Source organism: Pholis gunnellus, assembly GCF_910591455.1.
Source record: "Pholis gunnellus genome assembly, chromosome: 21".
Lineage (NCBI taxonomy): Eukaryota > Metazoa > Chordata > Actinopteri > Perciformes > Pholidae > Pholis > Pholis gunnellus.
Genome location: NC_136548.1, coordinates 11,824,095 through 11,841,194, shown reverse-complemented (window position 1 = coordinate 11,841,194; position 17,100 = coordinate 11,824,095). Strand labels below are relative to the sequence as shown.

Sequence of the window (17,100 nt, the reverse complement as noted above, 5' to 3'; positions counted from 1 at the left end):
ATTATCTATTCTTGCAGGCAGTTTTTGGATTGCAGCTGATAAAATGAATGAATGGTGGGAAGAAAATGCATAGTGATCACATTGGCACTGTGCTGCCCCCTCCTGGCTGCGGGCACAACTACACCTCTGGCAGGTCGCCGCTGTACTGAAATAACAGCGCTCCTTCCTCTCTGTGACACATTTCTGTCAGAGCCGTGCCGTGCCGTGCCAGTCTTGTGCAGGAGAGAGTGGAGGAGCTCCCGTAGGGAGACACAAAGGCACCGAGGAAACCAAAACGGGTTGGCTGCACATTTGTGTCGACGAGTTTTTTTTATTTTTGAGATATGAGTCAGCGTAACACAACATTCAAGGTAAGGCAGATTTTCGTCCTCGCGAGCCTGGCTAACGGGCTAACGGTTGGTGCTATGTAACCGTCTATCGTATTGTCATGGAAACAACTGCGTTGTACCATTTAGCTTACACGACGCCGTTGACACGCTTGTGACCGGCTAATGCTACATCACATTTAAGCCGATTTAAAGTGGTGTAACCTGACGTCAGCCGGTTAGCTTTACATTGACATTGAGTTCAAGAGGACCATTTTTTTTTACATCCAACCTTGTGTCTTCTTCGGTCACACAATATAATGTAATCTCTCATGAACGTATCTTCCGTTAACTACATTTATTCCTTTAAACCCTAACGTCAGGTTGGCCACGTGAGGCTCGGCAGCATGCGATGCTAAATCGCCAAAAGACGGTGGCTGAGACTGCACAATTCATGGTGTTTAATTTTAACGTTACTTTGTAGCCGAACCAGACACCGGGCTGCCCTGTTGTGTGCCATTGTTGTCTGCCCTGCTAGTTATCTGCACAGCCCCATCTGTCACACTGGAGACTTCTCCCGTTTGACCTGGTTACGATGGACAGCTTGGAGCATGTGTGGAGGAGGATTAACCTCGTCGTGTACAGTGTTAATGAAAAAGGGGGTTTTGACCTCCATAAGATAAATAGGGTGTGATCAGCTGTCTCCCACGATAATGCTGGTATGTGTCTAGGTCAGTGTGATGATTAGAAGGTTGTAGTATTGTCATGTTTGTTATTTTGGCTGATATGGGTGGATAATTATAAAATACTTTGTTTTAAAAACATTACTGTTGCATTCCTTAAGAAATAGCAACATATATCATCTCATTGCTTATCATGTGGACACACTTCGTGATGGGATATCATTTAGATGATAAGATGGATATCGCATAAAGTTTTCTTTCCATTAGAAGACTAACAAAATAGTCTGCATTAGCCAATAGATGAACGTGCATGGAAACACTGTTTCATTCTGGCTACATTCACCTGCCACTTAATCTGCCAAGCTCCTCATTCTTCAACTTCTTTGTTTGATTCCAACAAAGTCACCCCCATCAAGTGCAGTACTCTCGGTCATTGACCCCTTTTGAAAACCCTCATCAGTGTGCGTATCACCTACTACCACCACAACAAGATAATGGCTCACAGGGCCACTGATGGACTAAGCAGGAAGTCTTAATATTATTCACAGAAAGATGAAGCTGCCCCTACACGTGACTGTCCCTTAACCTACACACATACTATACAATGTTTAGTGTGAAAGCAATTATTCATAAAGTGACGAAATCAGAGGCCATGGTGTTTTTCTGTTGATTACCATTTGTAATCTTTGTACTTTGTCCGTGTTTCTCCAGGCCGTTGGACTTTACATGCACTCTGTATTTTATTGTTGAAATGAACAATTGCAGAAACAACAGGCAGAGAGGTTTCAACGTCAACGTTTTTCATTTGTAGGTATTTGGGGTCCAGACGCTGCACACCTACATTGTAGTAAACAGTTTAACAAGGCAGTAACCAGTATAGTATGAGACCAACATGTGTGATTTGGTCATTAACAAAAACAAAGTGTTGTTGTACAGTGTTTTAATCCTCACATAATATCCAACATACAGCATCTAAAACACATAAAGTATTTTAGAAATAGTCTCGTCCTGTGTTCAAACATTTATTTTAAGTAGCTAAAGCTGTAGAGTTTAATCCTTTAAGTACCTTTCTTTGGCAATTATCATACTCCAAGTTTTTGTTATTTCTGTATTGACTAAAGCTGTCACGGTGTCCTCTGGCCACAGCCTTTATCCAAGTAAATAATCTTGTTAAAAACTTTCAGAGGCTATTTAGAGATGCTCTACTGGTAGGTGTGCAGTACACAACAAATAGGTCTGATGAAACCCATAGTCATGTTTGTATTGAGTAAGCACACATTAAATGTAGATAGGTGTTATTTTAAATAAGGATCCAGTTGTTAACAAACCCGCAACAGATATTTTTAGAGCTACAGTGAAAACAATAGTGACTCTTCCCAAACCCCCCCCCGACTAGTGTCATAAGTTTCCCTCATGTTGTATCTTAGAGCAGCACAACTTCAGTCACGTGTTTGATGTATGAAGCATGCGTGGCTCTTTGCCCCACTTGTGAACCGTGACGTACCGGTTTTTAAAATAGCTTTCTAGGGGAAGTGTGTCAGGTAAATTATAGACTTAAACAAATGATCACATGATATTGGAGTCTACATAAAGGAGGGGTAAATAGACCCACCCATTTGATTTGCATGATATGCTTTTCTTTTAAGTAGTGACTGTCACCTGGTTGGTCCCACAGTCTCAGGTGTTTCGGCGTGTATTACATAATACAAGTGTAACAATGGAACCCTGATATTTCTCTGCTAATCTGGCCTAACTGGAGCAAACGGGTGTTATGTGAACCAAACTCATACTAGCAGGGTGATGCATCGTTTGGGAGAGGCCCACTTTTCAATTTGAGCTATTGCATACAGCTAGTTTCTCTGGTTAAGTTGGAGCGAGGCTGGTAACACCTGTTTCATGCTCGGTGCTAATGCTCACAACGTGTGGAGAGCTACACCAGTAAGGATATCTTTGTCTTATAGAAATCTGATGCTGTCCTATTGTTGCAGCCAATTCGTAAAAGAAATCTTCAAAGCAAAACTATTTTGCAAGTATTTTCATATATTCAAAGGTAGTTATGTATCTGCTATTGTCTATTCCAGTAAGTGACAACGTGTAATTACATGCCCAGTATATCTAAGACTCACAAGGAATGTAGTTCATCTTCAAAATAAATATCTAAATTGAATTAACGATGTGCTGTAATTTAAGTTTTTAATCTGCCTTTTGTGTATCAGTAGTTTCTTGTTCAGATGCTCGTGTGGTGTAGTCTATCTGAAGTATGATCTGTGAATTACGATATTGTCTAAAGTAAGCTTAATTAACAGGCTCTTACTCGCATATTGCCAGGAGTGGCGGCTGCATTAGTATAATTAAAAATGTAACCATGTGATATCCTTGTGTCTTTCCAGCTTGCCAGCTAGTGGTGTGTGATCTGGAGGGAGAGAAAAGGACGGCGGGGAACATGGAGCTGTCAGATGGTTTGTTGCTGCAGGTGAACAATGGAGAACAGTGGTGTAACCGCTGGAAACATCCCAACGATGACTCGGTAAACCACAGACCATCACTTTTATCTTCATAATGCCATTATACAGTAGGATCAGCGGTACACATCGTGTCAGATCTTATTTGTTTGATCTCGTCTCGGCACCTTCAGTGATTGTTCTGTGTGGATGTCTCTTACAGGACCGCAGCACCAGCCCCTCGGTCCTGCGCTGTGTTGCCAGCACGTGGAAGGAGGGCCTGCTGAACAGGAAGAGGCCCTTTGTGGGCCGCTGCTGTCACTCCTGTACACCACAGAGCTGGGTAATTATATATAATCATAAATGTTTATAACAAAAGGAGCATTGATCAATATGCAGGGTACAGCTCTTGCCAAAAACAATTTCTTGGGGCTATTTGAAGACACTAGAACATCCATCGCACATTAAAATGTATTGTTTTTATGTGAAATCAACCATGACATCTTCTCTATATCCAAATTAATATTTGATTTGTAGCAGCGGAGACGACAAACATTCTCAACATATTTCTTTCAAAACAATGTGTGAAGCACTGCTTTGAGCGTAGAGTGTCAATAATGTGTGACGAGCCAATGAAATACTGTGTAAATATCAAACTACATCAGGCCAGACTGACTTTGTGTCACTGAGGCCAGTCTGACCCAGTACACACGATGAAACATTAGTGACTCCAGCTTGTTTCGCTCTGTAAAGATGCTCACCTGGATTCCAGTCTGAGCCAAGTACTCGTCAAAGACGGCTAAATGAAATACAATATACCTTCCATGCAACCCATGGTTGTCTTTAAGGCTCTTAGTTGAAGTGATGTGGATGCTGTCTTCCTCACGATAATCATCATTATTGTCTCGGTCCCAGGAGAAACTGTTCAACCCCAGTATTCCATCTCTGGGACTTCGCAACGTCATCTACATTAATGAGACCCACACCAGGTAAACAAAGCAGAACCTACTCCATTATGGTGTCACTTCTTTCTGCAGTATTTTACTCTGAGCAGTCCGTTGGCCAGGCAAGAGGAACATATTCAACTTCTGAAACTACATGGCGAGCTGTTCGGCTTTCACGTGGCCGTTTTGGCTTCTGGTGACCATTTAATGCAACAAGAGCAAGAGCAAGAGCTCTAACTCCTCCTGTATAGTACAATCAATACAGTGCAGACAGACGCTGGCCCTCCTAATACACGGCTTTAAGTCAAGAGGGCCGATCTGTGAAACAGTGGAAAGGTAGACAGTTGAATAATTTAAAATGTTTGTCAGCAGACACCGAACACATGCATCCAGTGACTGAATTTAAGACATCTTAAAAGCTCAACTACCAAACAGTATAAACATGAGCTTGGTGTGAATCTTTGCTTTTTTAAAGTCCAAGGCAACCCTTTGGATAGAGGTACCTAAGTGAAGGCCGATTGCCGTCATGCTCCAAATATGCTGAAATAAGTTTATATTATTTTATTGTATTTATTCAGCATTGCATTAGCACCCCAGAGCCAAGATGGGCTGAAGTCAAGATGGCGTTGTTAGTTTTGTCTGACCCATCTGTATTTTGTCGTGTATAAGCTCAGCAAAGAAGAATAAACTGGCCTTAACACGGCCCCACGTTGTAAGAAAGCTGTGTGTTTACATCCACCAATGCTGCCAGTTTATCATCTATCCGTTTCAACAGTTATGCATACAAAATATGTGGATGCAACCATTAGCCATGCGTACAGTATGTTTGAGAATATGTTATATGTGTATACATTGGTGCACATTCGTGTGTTGATGTGTCTTGACGCAGACAGCGGGGATGGCTGGCGCGCAGGCTGAGTTACGTGCTGTTTGTCATGGAGAGAGACGTCAACAAGGACATGTTCACCAGGAACGTCGTGGACAACGTGCTCAACAACAGCAGGTAACGGCCCGACGCAACGCGACACATTTGTTGGAACATTTTGTGTTTGTGTCCACTTATGTTTGCTGTGCGCTGTGCTCCGTGGCAGGGTGGAGAGTTCTATTGTGGAGGTAGCCACAGATTTGGACGCTGCAGCCAGCCAGCCGGGCCAGGAGCACAAAGCAATCAGTAAAGTGAAGCAGAAAGCCAGGGCCTTCCTTCAGGAGATGGTGGCCAACATTTCACCGGCCTTCATCAGGTACATGCTGGTGTAGCAGAAATCTCAGCGCTCTTGCTTTTTAGCCATTGATTGATATTGTAGCACATTAACAAAACCTTAGAAAAGTACCCTTACATTATGTCACGTTACACTTAAATAGACTAGATTCTGCTACAGCTCAAGTTTTGGACTCTTTGTTCCTGCTCCACATCGTCTCACACTGCTTCTTGTTACTCAGGCTGACGGGGTGGGTCCTCCTGAGGCTCTTTAATGGTTTCTTCTGGAGCATCCAGATCCACAAGGGTCAGCTGGAAATGGTCAAGAAGGCTGCTACTGAGGTCAGCAGAAACTACACACACAAATATAATGAATTACACAGTCACAGCATGACTTTCTCCACAAGACGTGCAAGAAGAAACGGTGTCTCCAGAGGCATTACACAAATATTGATCATCACAATACATTTCTGATGGGTGCGTTGTAAATGGAGATTGTAGTTACTGTAGACATTATATCAAATTAGAAGATGAAATGTTGCTCTTACTTTAAACTGGAGTTCTGTTCCATCTGCACTCAGAAATGTGTTTATTTAAAAATCTTCTACGCCTTGTCTTTACAGCAAAATGCGCCAATGGTCTTCCTCCCTGTTCACAAATCGCACATTGACTACCTGCTCATCACCTTGATCCTGTTCTGTCACAACATCAAAGCCCCTCACATTGCCGCTGGAAACAACCTAAGCATTCCTATCCTCAGGTAAAAGAAGCCTCACGTCACGTTTGATCTGGAAAGAAGGTGTTTGTATTTGCTCTCTGTAAGTGAGAACACAGAGAGCAGTTTGATATAAGACGAAAGGGAATTCCTTGGAAATGGATCAGAGAGGAATTAAAAACTGATCTAAAGAGTGAAACTAAAGGTCGACACTGATTTTACATTGAGGGAACATTAATATCCAGGAAGCCAGGCTAACTAAAGGAGGTGAAAAGGTGTTATTATATTTGAGCTTCCAAAACAGATCTTCTAAAGTTCATGGGTGCTTATGATATAGACCCAACCTGAGCCGTGTTTACTGAGAACAGGAAACGTGAAGGAAATGAAGAAGTGAAAACTGTGTTTAAAGAAGCGATAAACACAACCGATGGGTTCTGCACATGCATGTGTGTGTCAACAATACTCTCAATAATCACATGTTTTAAAGACGATTCAATTATACTATTAAATTACACAGTTACGCCACAATCCAAATTATTGGCCTGTTACAATTACTGGACTATCACAATGTTCTAGCCAGCTGATAATGGTCAGGACGCTGCTGCTGCTTTTGTAGAAAGCTCAGTGTGGAAGCTTGATGATCAAAGGTTCTTTTTCTTTCCAGCACGCTTATCCGTAAACTTGGAGGATTTTTCATACGACGGAAAATGGAGGAAACGGGGAATGGAAAGAAGGACGTTTTGTACAGATCACTGTTACATGCAGTAAGTCCCAAGAGTCTAATTATCTTCTACAGTAAAGGTTGGTTATCAAATTCAGTTGTGTGTGTGTGTTTTATTACATAACTGCATGCTGTCTTCATGCGTTTCTGCTCCGTGTGCTCTTTTCATTCCTGAGTGATGGGCAGAGACACTTAAAAGCTTCTGTTACATAATGTCAGCCCGTGTTCTCTCTCTGTAGGCCTGTGCTCAATAGTTTGACGTTTTGAAGATTCATTCCTAACGCTGATATTCAAAGTCTAAATCAAAAACCTTTTTTTTTTCAAAATGTCTATTTATTCAGATAAAGATTAGGCTAAACTATTATTATTATTATTATTATTATTATTATTATTATTATTATTATTATTATTATTATTAGAATAAGTATTATGCTGTTTGTAGATTTAGATTGCAGTGGCTTTATAGGACCTGTGTGATCTAAACATTTCCAATAACTCCAGAGCGTTGTGACGGCGAAAGGTAAAAATGTTTCGCAAAAAGATAGACACAATAATTTCCTAAATTCACAACATGTTTTTATCCAACAGAATGTTCTGCTTTAAGCCTTATTTGATGGCGTTTAACCTTTTTTTAAAAAAACAAGATTTTCACTACAGTCAAAAGCTGTTATGCTGCTTCACTTCACTTCACTGACGTAGATCCAACTCATATGCTGTCAGTTTTTTTCTGTAAGTAGGTTTATGCATCTTCTAACATACTTAGACACACTCTCATTGGTGACTAATGGATCACATGAAGAGTAATAGTGTAACTATCGATGGTTAAATATGTCAAATGTTTGGAGGTATTGATTTTTGAAGAGCACTGTGAGTCGCTGTTGTATTTCCACCCTGATGTGTGCATTTTGCATCTCAAGAAAGTCATCCTAAAATTCTTTTGAATTGACTGAATGGAAATTAGAGCCTGATTAAAACTGGAATTTAAACCTCTTGTTCAGGTCTAGAATTTGGTTAATGTGGATCAATCGCTGTTACTAATGAGAAAACCTGAAGTAGAACTAATGTCAATGACTACTATGTTAATATTAATGCTTTGTCGTCATTCGCGACAAAGTCTGTACAATTTCTTAAAAACAGCAAAGCTGCTTTAGTGGATTTACTTACTTCATAGTTGGGAGTATTGAAAGCAACACAGGCCGTGTATTGTGCCTGTAAGATAAAAGGTATCCGCTTAAGACATGAGCAACTGCTCTAAAGCATGACCTACATGTAATCCCTTTGTTTCTCCAATAGTACACAATATAGCCCACCAAACAGAGTTTATAAATAGACAAGGTGCTTACATTTGGTAGAAGAATTTTAATCTGGCATGCCTGCGTCGCTCTCAGGCATGCAGAGGTTAATAAAGATAAAAGCCATGTGACGTCTGGCCTTTTAGAGTTAGCGGTGAAAAGGACGGAGTCAATTTCCAAACAAAGCTTCTCCTCTCAAAAGTGTCCACATAGCAAGAGACAGCTGTTCACATACTGTCCTCTGGTGGATACTGTTACACAAAATGGTTGCCTTGGCATGTGCCCAGGTCCCTGCGGTGTGTTTGGGGGTCAAACTGTTGGCGACCACCACCCACTTCTAACACTTATTCAGGCTGCACACGCAGCAGCTTCACAGCACTCACTTGACTTGTCTTCCACCTTTTAACGGAGTCAATGTTGTTGTACAGAATGTCAAAAAACTTTTCATCAAATGTATTATGACCTTTACACACAGCGGATGCACATTTGTCTCACTTTTGACATCCAGTGTCACCTTTTTTAACCGTTCATCTTCATCCCACTTGAACATTTCTTCTCTCTTGTTTCATCAATCTTCCTTCAGTATACAGAGGAGTTGTTGCGTCAGCATCAGTTCTTGGAGGTCTACCTGGAGGGTACCCGCTCCCGCAGCGGTAAGCCGTCTACAGCGCGTGCTGGCATGCTGTCCATCGTGGTAGACACAATGTGCACCGGGTCGATCCCAGACGTGCTGGTAGTGCCAGTTGGCATCTCCTACGATCGTATTCTTGAAGGCAACTACAATAGCGAGCAGCTGGTAAGTCCTCGGTGAACGTCTGTTGTTTGTGTGTACTTCTGCTTTGGCAACAATGGTGCATTGAATGGTCATTCAAAGAATAGATGTTATCGTATTTGGCTTTTGCTGGGTAGCGGTGGGATAACTAGAATGTGTTGTTATGATTGTCTACATTAAGTAATCTTCTAAACTCCTTCTTCCCACCAGGGCAAACCTAAGCAGAATGAGAGTTTGTGGGGAATAGCATGTGGAGTGTTCAGGATGCTGAGGAAGAACTATGGTTGCGTCCGAGTTGACTTCAACCAGCCCTTCTCCCTAAAGGTGACCGACCGCATGTTCACATCAGCTTTTGCACAAAAGAACTACAGCTGTTGTGGCCACATGTTGAGCTATAGCTGGAGACCATTTCAGTTTTAAAGCTCATGCTTTCTTTTGCTTTCTCAACATATTCATTGAAAAAAAACGAGAATATTAAATGAAAAATTAATGAACGTGGCCTACATAAAGTTTAAACTGGAAAGTATTTAAAAGGTTTGTGTGTCTGATGCAGGAGTACCTGGACTCCCAGAGAAGCCGCCATATTCCACCGTCGGTGTCCCTGGAGCACACCTTGATGCCCATCATTATTTCTGCACAGTAAGGGCAAACACACACACACACACACACACACACACACACACGTCCCACTCTCACAGTCTGTTATATACTCCTCTGACCACAAACCAGCTGCCCCACATTCCCACCTGTAATATTACGAACCCTTGTGTCCCAGCTAGCTTGACTTCTCCCTCCTGCTACTTCACAGCACGGTCTGTTATCTGAGCACAGCACTCAGCACTGCATTGGCAGGAGTCACTTCAGTTCAGCGCTGTCCCTTCAAAATAAAAGTGATATTGACAGTACATCAACAAAGACATCAGCGCTCCATCCCAGCTGGTCTGGAGTCCCAAGTTCAGAACTAAAGCCAGCAGAGCCGATTTGAAAGCACAAAAAGCTAATTGTATTTCAGAAGATGCAGCATGTATAGTAACACCCACATGCTGAATAGTCCTATCTTTGATAGACATGTAACGTCTCCGCAATAGCCTGGAAATGAAAGGGGAGCGTAAAAGTGAGCAGAAAGAACCACATGTTCAGGAGGGTAACGGTGATTGAACGATCACATTTAGTAAGATATTAAGCTTAATTCAGTTCAGATTAGTGTTTATTCAAAACACAAGGGGCAGTTTGTTTGCAGCATAATGCTGTTATGCAGAAAAGTAGTACACTGGGCAGACTCTGGCCTCCTATGGTGCCTTTCTATTTACAGTCGTGTCTCATGTAAGTCTAAACTAATCCTCTAAATATTATATTAACACTTATATTGGTAACGTATTATAAACAACTATTTAATGATAGAGAAGTAAACACATTTGTGAAATGAACTGGTGAATGCATACTCTATCAAGCTGACATTACAAGACAATTTTGCATCTTTATATTTACAAGTTGAGTTGTTGTTGTTGTTGTTCCAGACCTGATGCTCAGCTGTTTGAGGGACAGGAAGAGGAGCAGCTGAACAGAGAGCTGCCCAATGACATTTTGAGACGACAACTTATTAACAACCTCGCCAAGCACGTCCTCTTCAGTAAGAAACTCACAACCCCTCCGCCATTGCATTTACTACACCATAGCTATAGCCCTGTTACGTATAACTTCAAAGATCATCATGTGCCTCAACAAGACTCTCCAGTTTAACTAAAGCTGTTTACTTCAGAGTCTCGGTGTAACTTTTGTCTTTGGATTTTTAGTTTGTTTGTATAGAAAGACAGCGACCTGTGAATGCCATCATGTTGAAAGCACATTCAGCTACATCTGTTATGGCACGATCACATCTCATTTCTTTAAAATACTGGAGCACATGTTTGCTGCTTCATTATGCATTCCTCTTTTGTCTTCTTCTTCGTCTGCACATCATTCTCCTTTTCACCCTGTGTTAAGAGTGCACCTGCGTGCTGGAGCTAAGGCTGCACACATGAAATACTATCCATCATGCTGCCTTCATTAATTGAAATCCAAAACAGCACAGCATCAGTCCATCCGCTTCACATCACTCTGGGCTTTTTTCCCGCGGGGGTAGCACTACAGAAACCGGTTCTCCCCAGCTCATTCAGCTGCATTCTCCTACGCTAGGCCCATTTGTGTTTCTCTCTCAGCCAATCACAAAGCCTCCAGCTGGATGGCATGTTGTTTTCAGCCAATAGGATGAAGGGGAGGAAAGAGAAGCAGAGGAGGGGAGGAATGCAGTACCACTGCTCACACATGCTTTACACCCCTAAACCTGAGCGATGCTCAAAATGACCACTAGTAACCCTTGTCCTCGGGGCATGTACACACACACACACACACACACACACACACACACACACACACACACACACACACACACACACACACACACACACACCAACATAGGTTAGCCAACAAGTCCCATCTGTACATACTTATTTATTTGTTGTCATAACCCTCACCAAAATCGGACAGAAGAGCGTCTGTTTTTTGTCTTGAGAATAAAAAATACATATTTATTGATGATATTAGTATATTTGTCTGTTGCGTGTTCTCATCACAACCTCTTTATGTCTTCTCTCACAGCGGCTAATAAGTCATCAGCGATCATGTCCACCCACATTGTAGCCTGTCTGCTGCTTTACAGACACAGACAGGTAAGTCTGGCTTTTCATGTCTCCTCTTGGTTGTTACCCGGGGTATACCGCGCCCTCCTCCCTTTTTCTATTACTCCTCTGTTCTTTTTTTTTTTTTTTCTCCTGTTCATCCTACTCTTGCCCATCATCCTCTCTTCCACCAAGGTGATCCAAATGTCACATACCTCTGCATGATAGTATTGAATGCCCCTCTCTGTTAGAGATCTGGCTCTTCTGTACATTAGCGGTGAGCTGCTGCCCTCTGCAGGCACACTGATGTAAGTGGGTTGCAGTAGGAAACAATTACTGAAATTGTCTTTCTGTTCTGAGGAAAATGCCAGTGCTGCATACAACAAACTCAAGCCCAGTCTAGCATTCTGAATCCTGGCTCTGATTAGTTTATGGAGTCACCAATGATTTTACCTCCTCTCTGCTCCAGGGGGTGGTGCTGTCCAAGCTGGTGGAAGACTTCTTCAACATGAAGGAGGAGATCCTGTCGCGGGACTTTGATCTGGGCTTTTCGGGGAACTCTGAGGATGTGGTCATGCGTGCCCTCCACCTGCTGGGAAACTGCGTCAATGTAACCAGCAGTGCAAATCGCAACGGAGAGTTCACCATCGCACCCAGCCAAACTGTACCAGCGCTTTTTGAGCTCAACTTTTACAGCAATGGCCTTTTCCACGTCTTCATTTCCGACGCAATCATTGGTATGTAGAGCCAAGAGGTTGTTGTTGTGTTTGCCGCTGCCGTTATAAATTTCATCCGTCGGACGCTTGTTTTCCCGGGCCTAGCTCTTTACTTTATATGTCTCCAGCCTGCAGCATCCTGTCACTGCAGCGAGAGCTGGTCGCGGAATCAGAGTCCGATCAACCGCCTGATGGTCCCAGCAGCCTCCCTCTCAGTCAGGAGAGACTCATCCGCAAGGCCGCCGGGCTCTCTCACTTTCTTATCAATGAGGTGTCAGTAGCACCGGTAAGTCCAGCACATTGCCACCATTGTTCTACACTTTGCACTGTACAAAGTTAGTCCAGCAAGTAGCAAGAGAACATTTTTGATGCTGTTTAGTATTTAAACAGATTTGAAATGAGACTCCACATGGCTCGTTGCATGTTTCACAGTGCCTCTCCCTCTCCTCCTCTCTGTCTCACAGCCCTGTCAGACTATTTACCAGGTGTTTCATGATGCAGTGTCCCGGCTGATCCAATATGGAGTTCTCTACGTAGCAGAGGTCAGTTTTCAGATACAAGCCTCACTGCTAAAAATGAACGTAACCACTGTGACTAATACTGAAAGTAGACTCATGGATGATGAACATCTTGGGAAGCGTGGTTAACTATAATTTCTTACTGTATGTGTAAGATGCGGTGGGACTTTTCAAGACCCAGATGGTCTACTGTGATTTGTGTGTGTTTGACAGGAGGACCAGGAGGAACTGAGTCCCAGTCCCACAGAGGAACCGTGGCCCAAAAAGTTCCCAGAGCCCCTTTCCTGGAGGAGCGACGAGGAGGACGAGGACAGTGACTTTGGAGAGGAGCAGAGAGATCGCTACCTAAAGGTCTATTTTAGTAACACTTATCTCAAAAGACTATTTTATTAAAGCCCACAGAACCACCAGCATGGCACCAACGTCTAGATCTGTTTTATCAGGCAACACTGAGTCATTGACTTTCATCTCCCCGTTTTTAGGTGAGCGTTTCCGCAGAGCACCAGGAGTTCTTCGTCTTCCTACAGCGACTTGTCAGCCCGGTGCTGGAGGCCTACAGCGGCGCTGCAATCTTTGTCCACAGTCTGAGTCAGCCAATGGCTGAGTCCGAGTACACCCAGAGGCTCTTCAGATACCTGCTCACCCGCACAGAGAGAGGAGTGGCTGCTTATGGTAGTACCGCAATATTCCCCCACATACTGAACTGTACGCTTTAGGGATTATTTAAAGGAGTTATTTAAAATTCAACAAATAAAGGGCCCTGCGTAATTACTCCATGTTTTAATCCGTTTATGATATACAGAAAAATCATTGTTAAACCATAAATGTGCTGGAACTAGATTTATCTTATATCTCAGACCAAAAATAGCTTCTGAAGATTAACTATGAATTAACTTGTACAATATTGTTTTTTTTTTCCAGGTGAAAGTGCAACTCATTACCTGGTTAAGAACACAGTGAAGACATTCAAAGAGCTCGGGGTAAGAGTGATTATGAACACATGATATGTTGATTACAGTTATTGAAATAAAGTAGGGTTCAGGTGTTCAGTTTGCCTTGTGTTGTGACCTCCTGCAGGTCCTGAAGCAGAGAAGAGAGAACCAGGTGACGACTCTGGAGCTGAGCAGCACCTTTCTACCTCAGGCCAATCGGAACAAACTCCTGCAGTACATCGTGGGTTTCACCCTGCTGTGACCGACACACCTTTCAGCCCAGCTCAGACCCCAGGCTCCTTCCAATAAAGGGCTTCTACTGGTTACTTCTAAACAATCCCAGGTGCTACTCTGTGGAAAGCTTTACCAGGAAGTGCCTTCATGTAACAGCCGCTAACTGTTAGCTGTTAGCCGGAAGAGACTTGAAGCCAGTCTTCCCTTTTTGTTCCAGTCTCTTGACTTCCTGTCTTAGAACTGTGCAGCTGATAAAAAATGTATCGTTCTTTTGAAGAGGTACCTCTAGGGATCGTCTTCTCTTTGTGAACTTTGCCAGTGAAGTCATGAGGTTTTAATATGATCAAAATTTTAAACTTAATCGGAGAATATACTCAAGCAGGTTAGTAAATAAGAATCACTTTTACAGCAATCCGAACAAAGCAAGCTGCCTTTCATCTATTCAAGTAAACAAGCAAAATATGCATAGAAAATAATGGTAAACACAAACGACAAAGGCATTTTTATGTTCACTCTGCTGGTTTGTAAAACTGCTGTATTCTCTCCAGTGCACTCCACTATCATACAGTAGAAAACGTGTCATAATGTAGTTTGATAAAAGGCTAATTTTGAAAACAAATCCCTGTACATTGGCCACAAGAGCAAGAGTAATGCATTTGAATACATGCACTCTGGTGTCATCAACGTTAATATTGTAGGAACATTAGATAGAAAGATTTGTCCCTGCAAATACATATCCAAATTTTCATTTCCTAAATTAAATGTAAAAATCTAATCCTCCTTATAGACAGCTTTGATCAATTATACTCCACCGTTACTGGTTTAAGATATCAAAGATATAAACAGCAAATCAGTTCAGCCGTGCAAAAATATCTACCTGGCAAACACAACATGTACCTGAAGCCTAAAATCACAAGCATCTCCAGTTAAGTGCATTCAGTCACACTTTTCGTCATGAGTCTTTGACCTCGTTGCATAACAGCTTTATCACCTGTTGATCAATGTTACAGAGCACCTAGAATACTTCATACCAGCCATCACATCCACTTAGGTTCAAATGCAACAAGCTCAGAAACTCTTAGGTCATGCCTTTCAGGGAAAGCAGAGATTTGGGTTCACCGCCACTTTTTCCTATATTATGAACACACTTTATAAGCGCATAACTGCTGAGAGAGCAGTTTTGCTCCAATGGATGGGCATTTGCAAAACCAAGGAACTGCACAGTGTGGTAATATAAAAATGAATGGTACATATCCACTGTGTAGTCCATAAGAACAAAAGACAATGTCTCTAAATGTTTGGAAGATAGTGTCTCTGGTGCACTGGTGAAAAAAGGAGAGGTCTCCTGTCTCCTGTTGTATACTTATAAATGCAGATTACTGAAAATGAAATAATAGTCCTTAACTGTCAGGTTTATCTATTCTTTATTTGTCTTGGTTCAGTGCTTCACTTTAAACTTTCAGCACCACTGTGTTACTTTCATGAAATCAGTCTAAAAATGTTCTATAAACACACTTAACGCTGATCATTTCAGTTTTTGATCCAAAACGCACATGTAAAAAAAACAAATGGTGTCAGACAGGTTTGGAGTAGAAACTCTGTGGCAACAGAATATTAATCATGAAAATCAAAAGCAGACCTGATAGTGAAATCTTACTGCGCTGTGTTTGTGCATTTAGCTGCTTAACATTTACCATTTTTCATTTTATGAAGATAACACAACACGACTCAATATTTAGGCCTTGTCTTACGTGTGTTATTTAAAATCTAAAGAACTTTAGCAGTGAACATAAATGTACATCTAAGGTCATGTTGGTGTATAAGTGCACACCAACTGATAGAAGGAATGTGTTTGGAAAGGGGAAACAAAAGTGTGATAGATTTTCTGGAGTATTGGAGGAGATGCTGACCACATTTTCTCAGATTGATAATGTGAAGAAGACGAAGTGAATGTTAGAAATCAACATTCTTGTTCTGTCAGGGCAATAAAAGTAAATGGGCATCGGATGTGTGGTGGTAAACATTTAAATGACTATTTATACTGAAAGACTTGTTGACAGTGATCAACAACACTGCTTGTTACAATTAACTTAAATGCTTTTTGTCAACATATCGCTTAATTTAATAATATAAACCTGCATATTTTCGTGCAGTCTGTCAAATCTTATGTACAAAATAACCCTGAAATGGAAACTTGTGAACGACGCCCGCAGCATGTTGAAGAACAGGAGCGTATGTCATTTAAATGTGAGTGTGATCAAAGGGATTTGATTCACATTCAAAGCATTTCTGAGCCCACAATCTGTTCAAGTCCCCCCCCCCCTTCCGCCAAGATAAAAACAAAAAAACACACTACGTACTGTACTGCATGTTTCCTCTGGTCGCCTTGAATCATCGACATTTCAATGTGAACTCCACTTAACCTGAGAATTGTATTTTACAGTTATGTTGCAGAGAAAGTTGTCGTCGGAGATGAAGTTAAATTTGTTTACCTCTTGAATGTATCTCATCTGTCCCTCAAAAGGTCAATGTGATATTGTAGAGTACTCGATGGAGTCGGTACACACGTGATACAGTTTGTATGAACTGCTCGTTGGGATTATTGTTGAGACTCATTGCTACTGAAGCTGCATTAACAACGTCCCTCTACAACTATGTAACTTTGTAGGATTAAAAAAAGAAAGCCTGTGTCTGGGGAGCAGGTGCCTTTTCAATACACTGTAGTGTTCTTTGGTTGTGTTTTTATTTGTTCTGTTCTTGTGCATGTTAAAGATTATTTGGTGTGGGAATCCAAAAGAACACTGTAGATTGTAATTTCAAAAACAACAACTCAAGAGCAGAGAACTTGTCGCTACTAGAAGAAGAATCACCAGCTACTAAAAAAAAAAAAAAAAGTGTCACTTTATTTTGTTCTTGCTTTCTCCGAGCAAAGCACAATTGGCATTATTAGATTTTGTTTTTAAATAAATTAA

General features: G+C 41.7%; 1 protein-coding gene across 1 annotated transcript; it reads left to right on the top strand.

Annotated features, from left to right (window-relative positions):
• The first annotated feature begins 221 nt into the window (after positions 1-221).
• Positions 222-17,050, top strand: gpam (glycerol-3-phosphate acyltransferase, mitochondrial). The gene is made up of 21 exons (XM_079182534.1): positions 222-350; positions 3,379-3,515; positions 3,653-3,772; positions 4,345-4,418; positions 5,263-5,376; positions 5,465-5,614; positions 5,814-5,913; positions 6,195-6,331; positions 6,951-7,050; positions 8,883-9,095; positions 9,282-9,395; positions 9,625-9,710; positions 10,589-10,701; positions 11,709-11,779; positions 12,198-12,465; positions 12,573-12,730; positions 12,909-12,986; positions 13,176-13,313; positions 13,445-13,634; positions 13,884-13,942; positions 14,040-17,050. The coding sequence occupies exons 2-21, from the start codon at positions 3,432-3,434 to the stop codon at positions 14,154-14,156; spliced, it is 2,484 nt and encodes an 827-aa protein (XP_079038660.1). The 5' UTR covers positions 222-350; positions 3,379-3,431; the 3' UTR covers positions 14,157-17,050.
• The last annotated feature ends 50 nt before the right edge of the window (positions 17,051-17,100 follow it).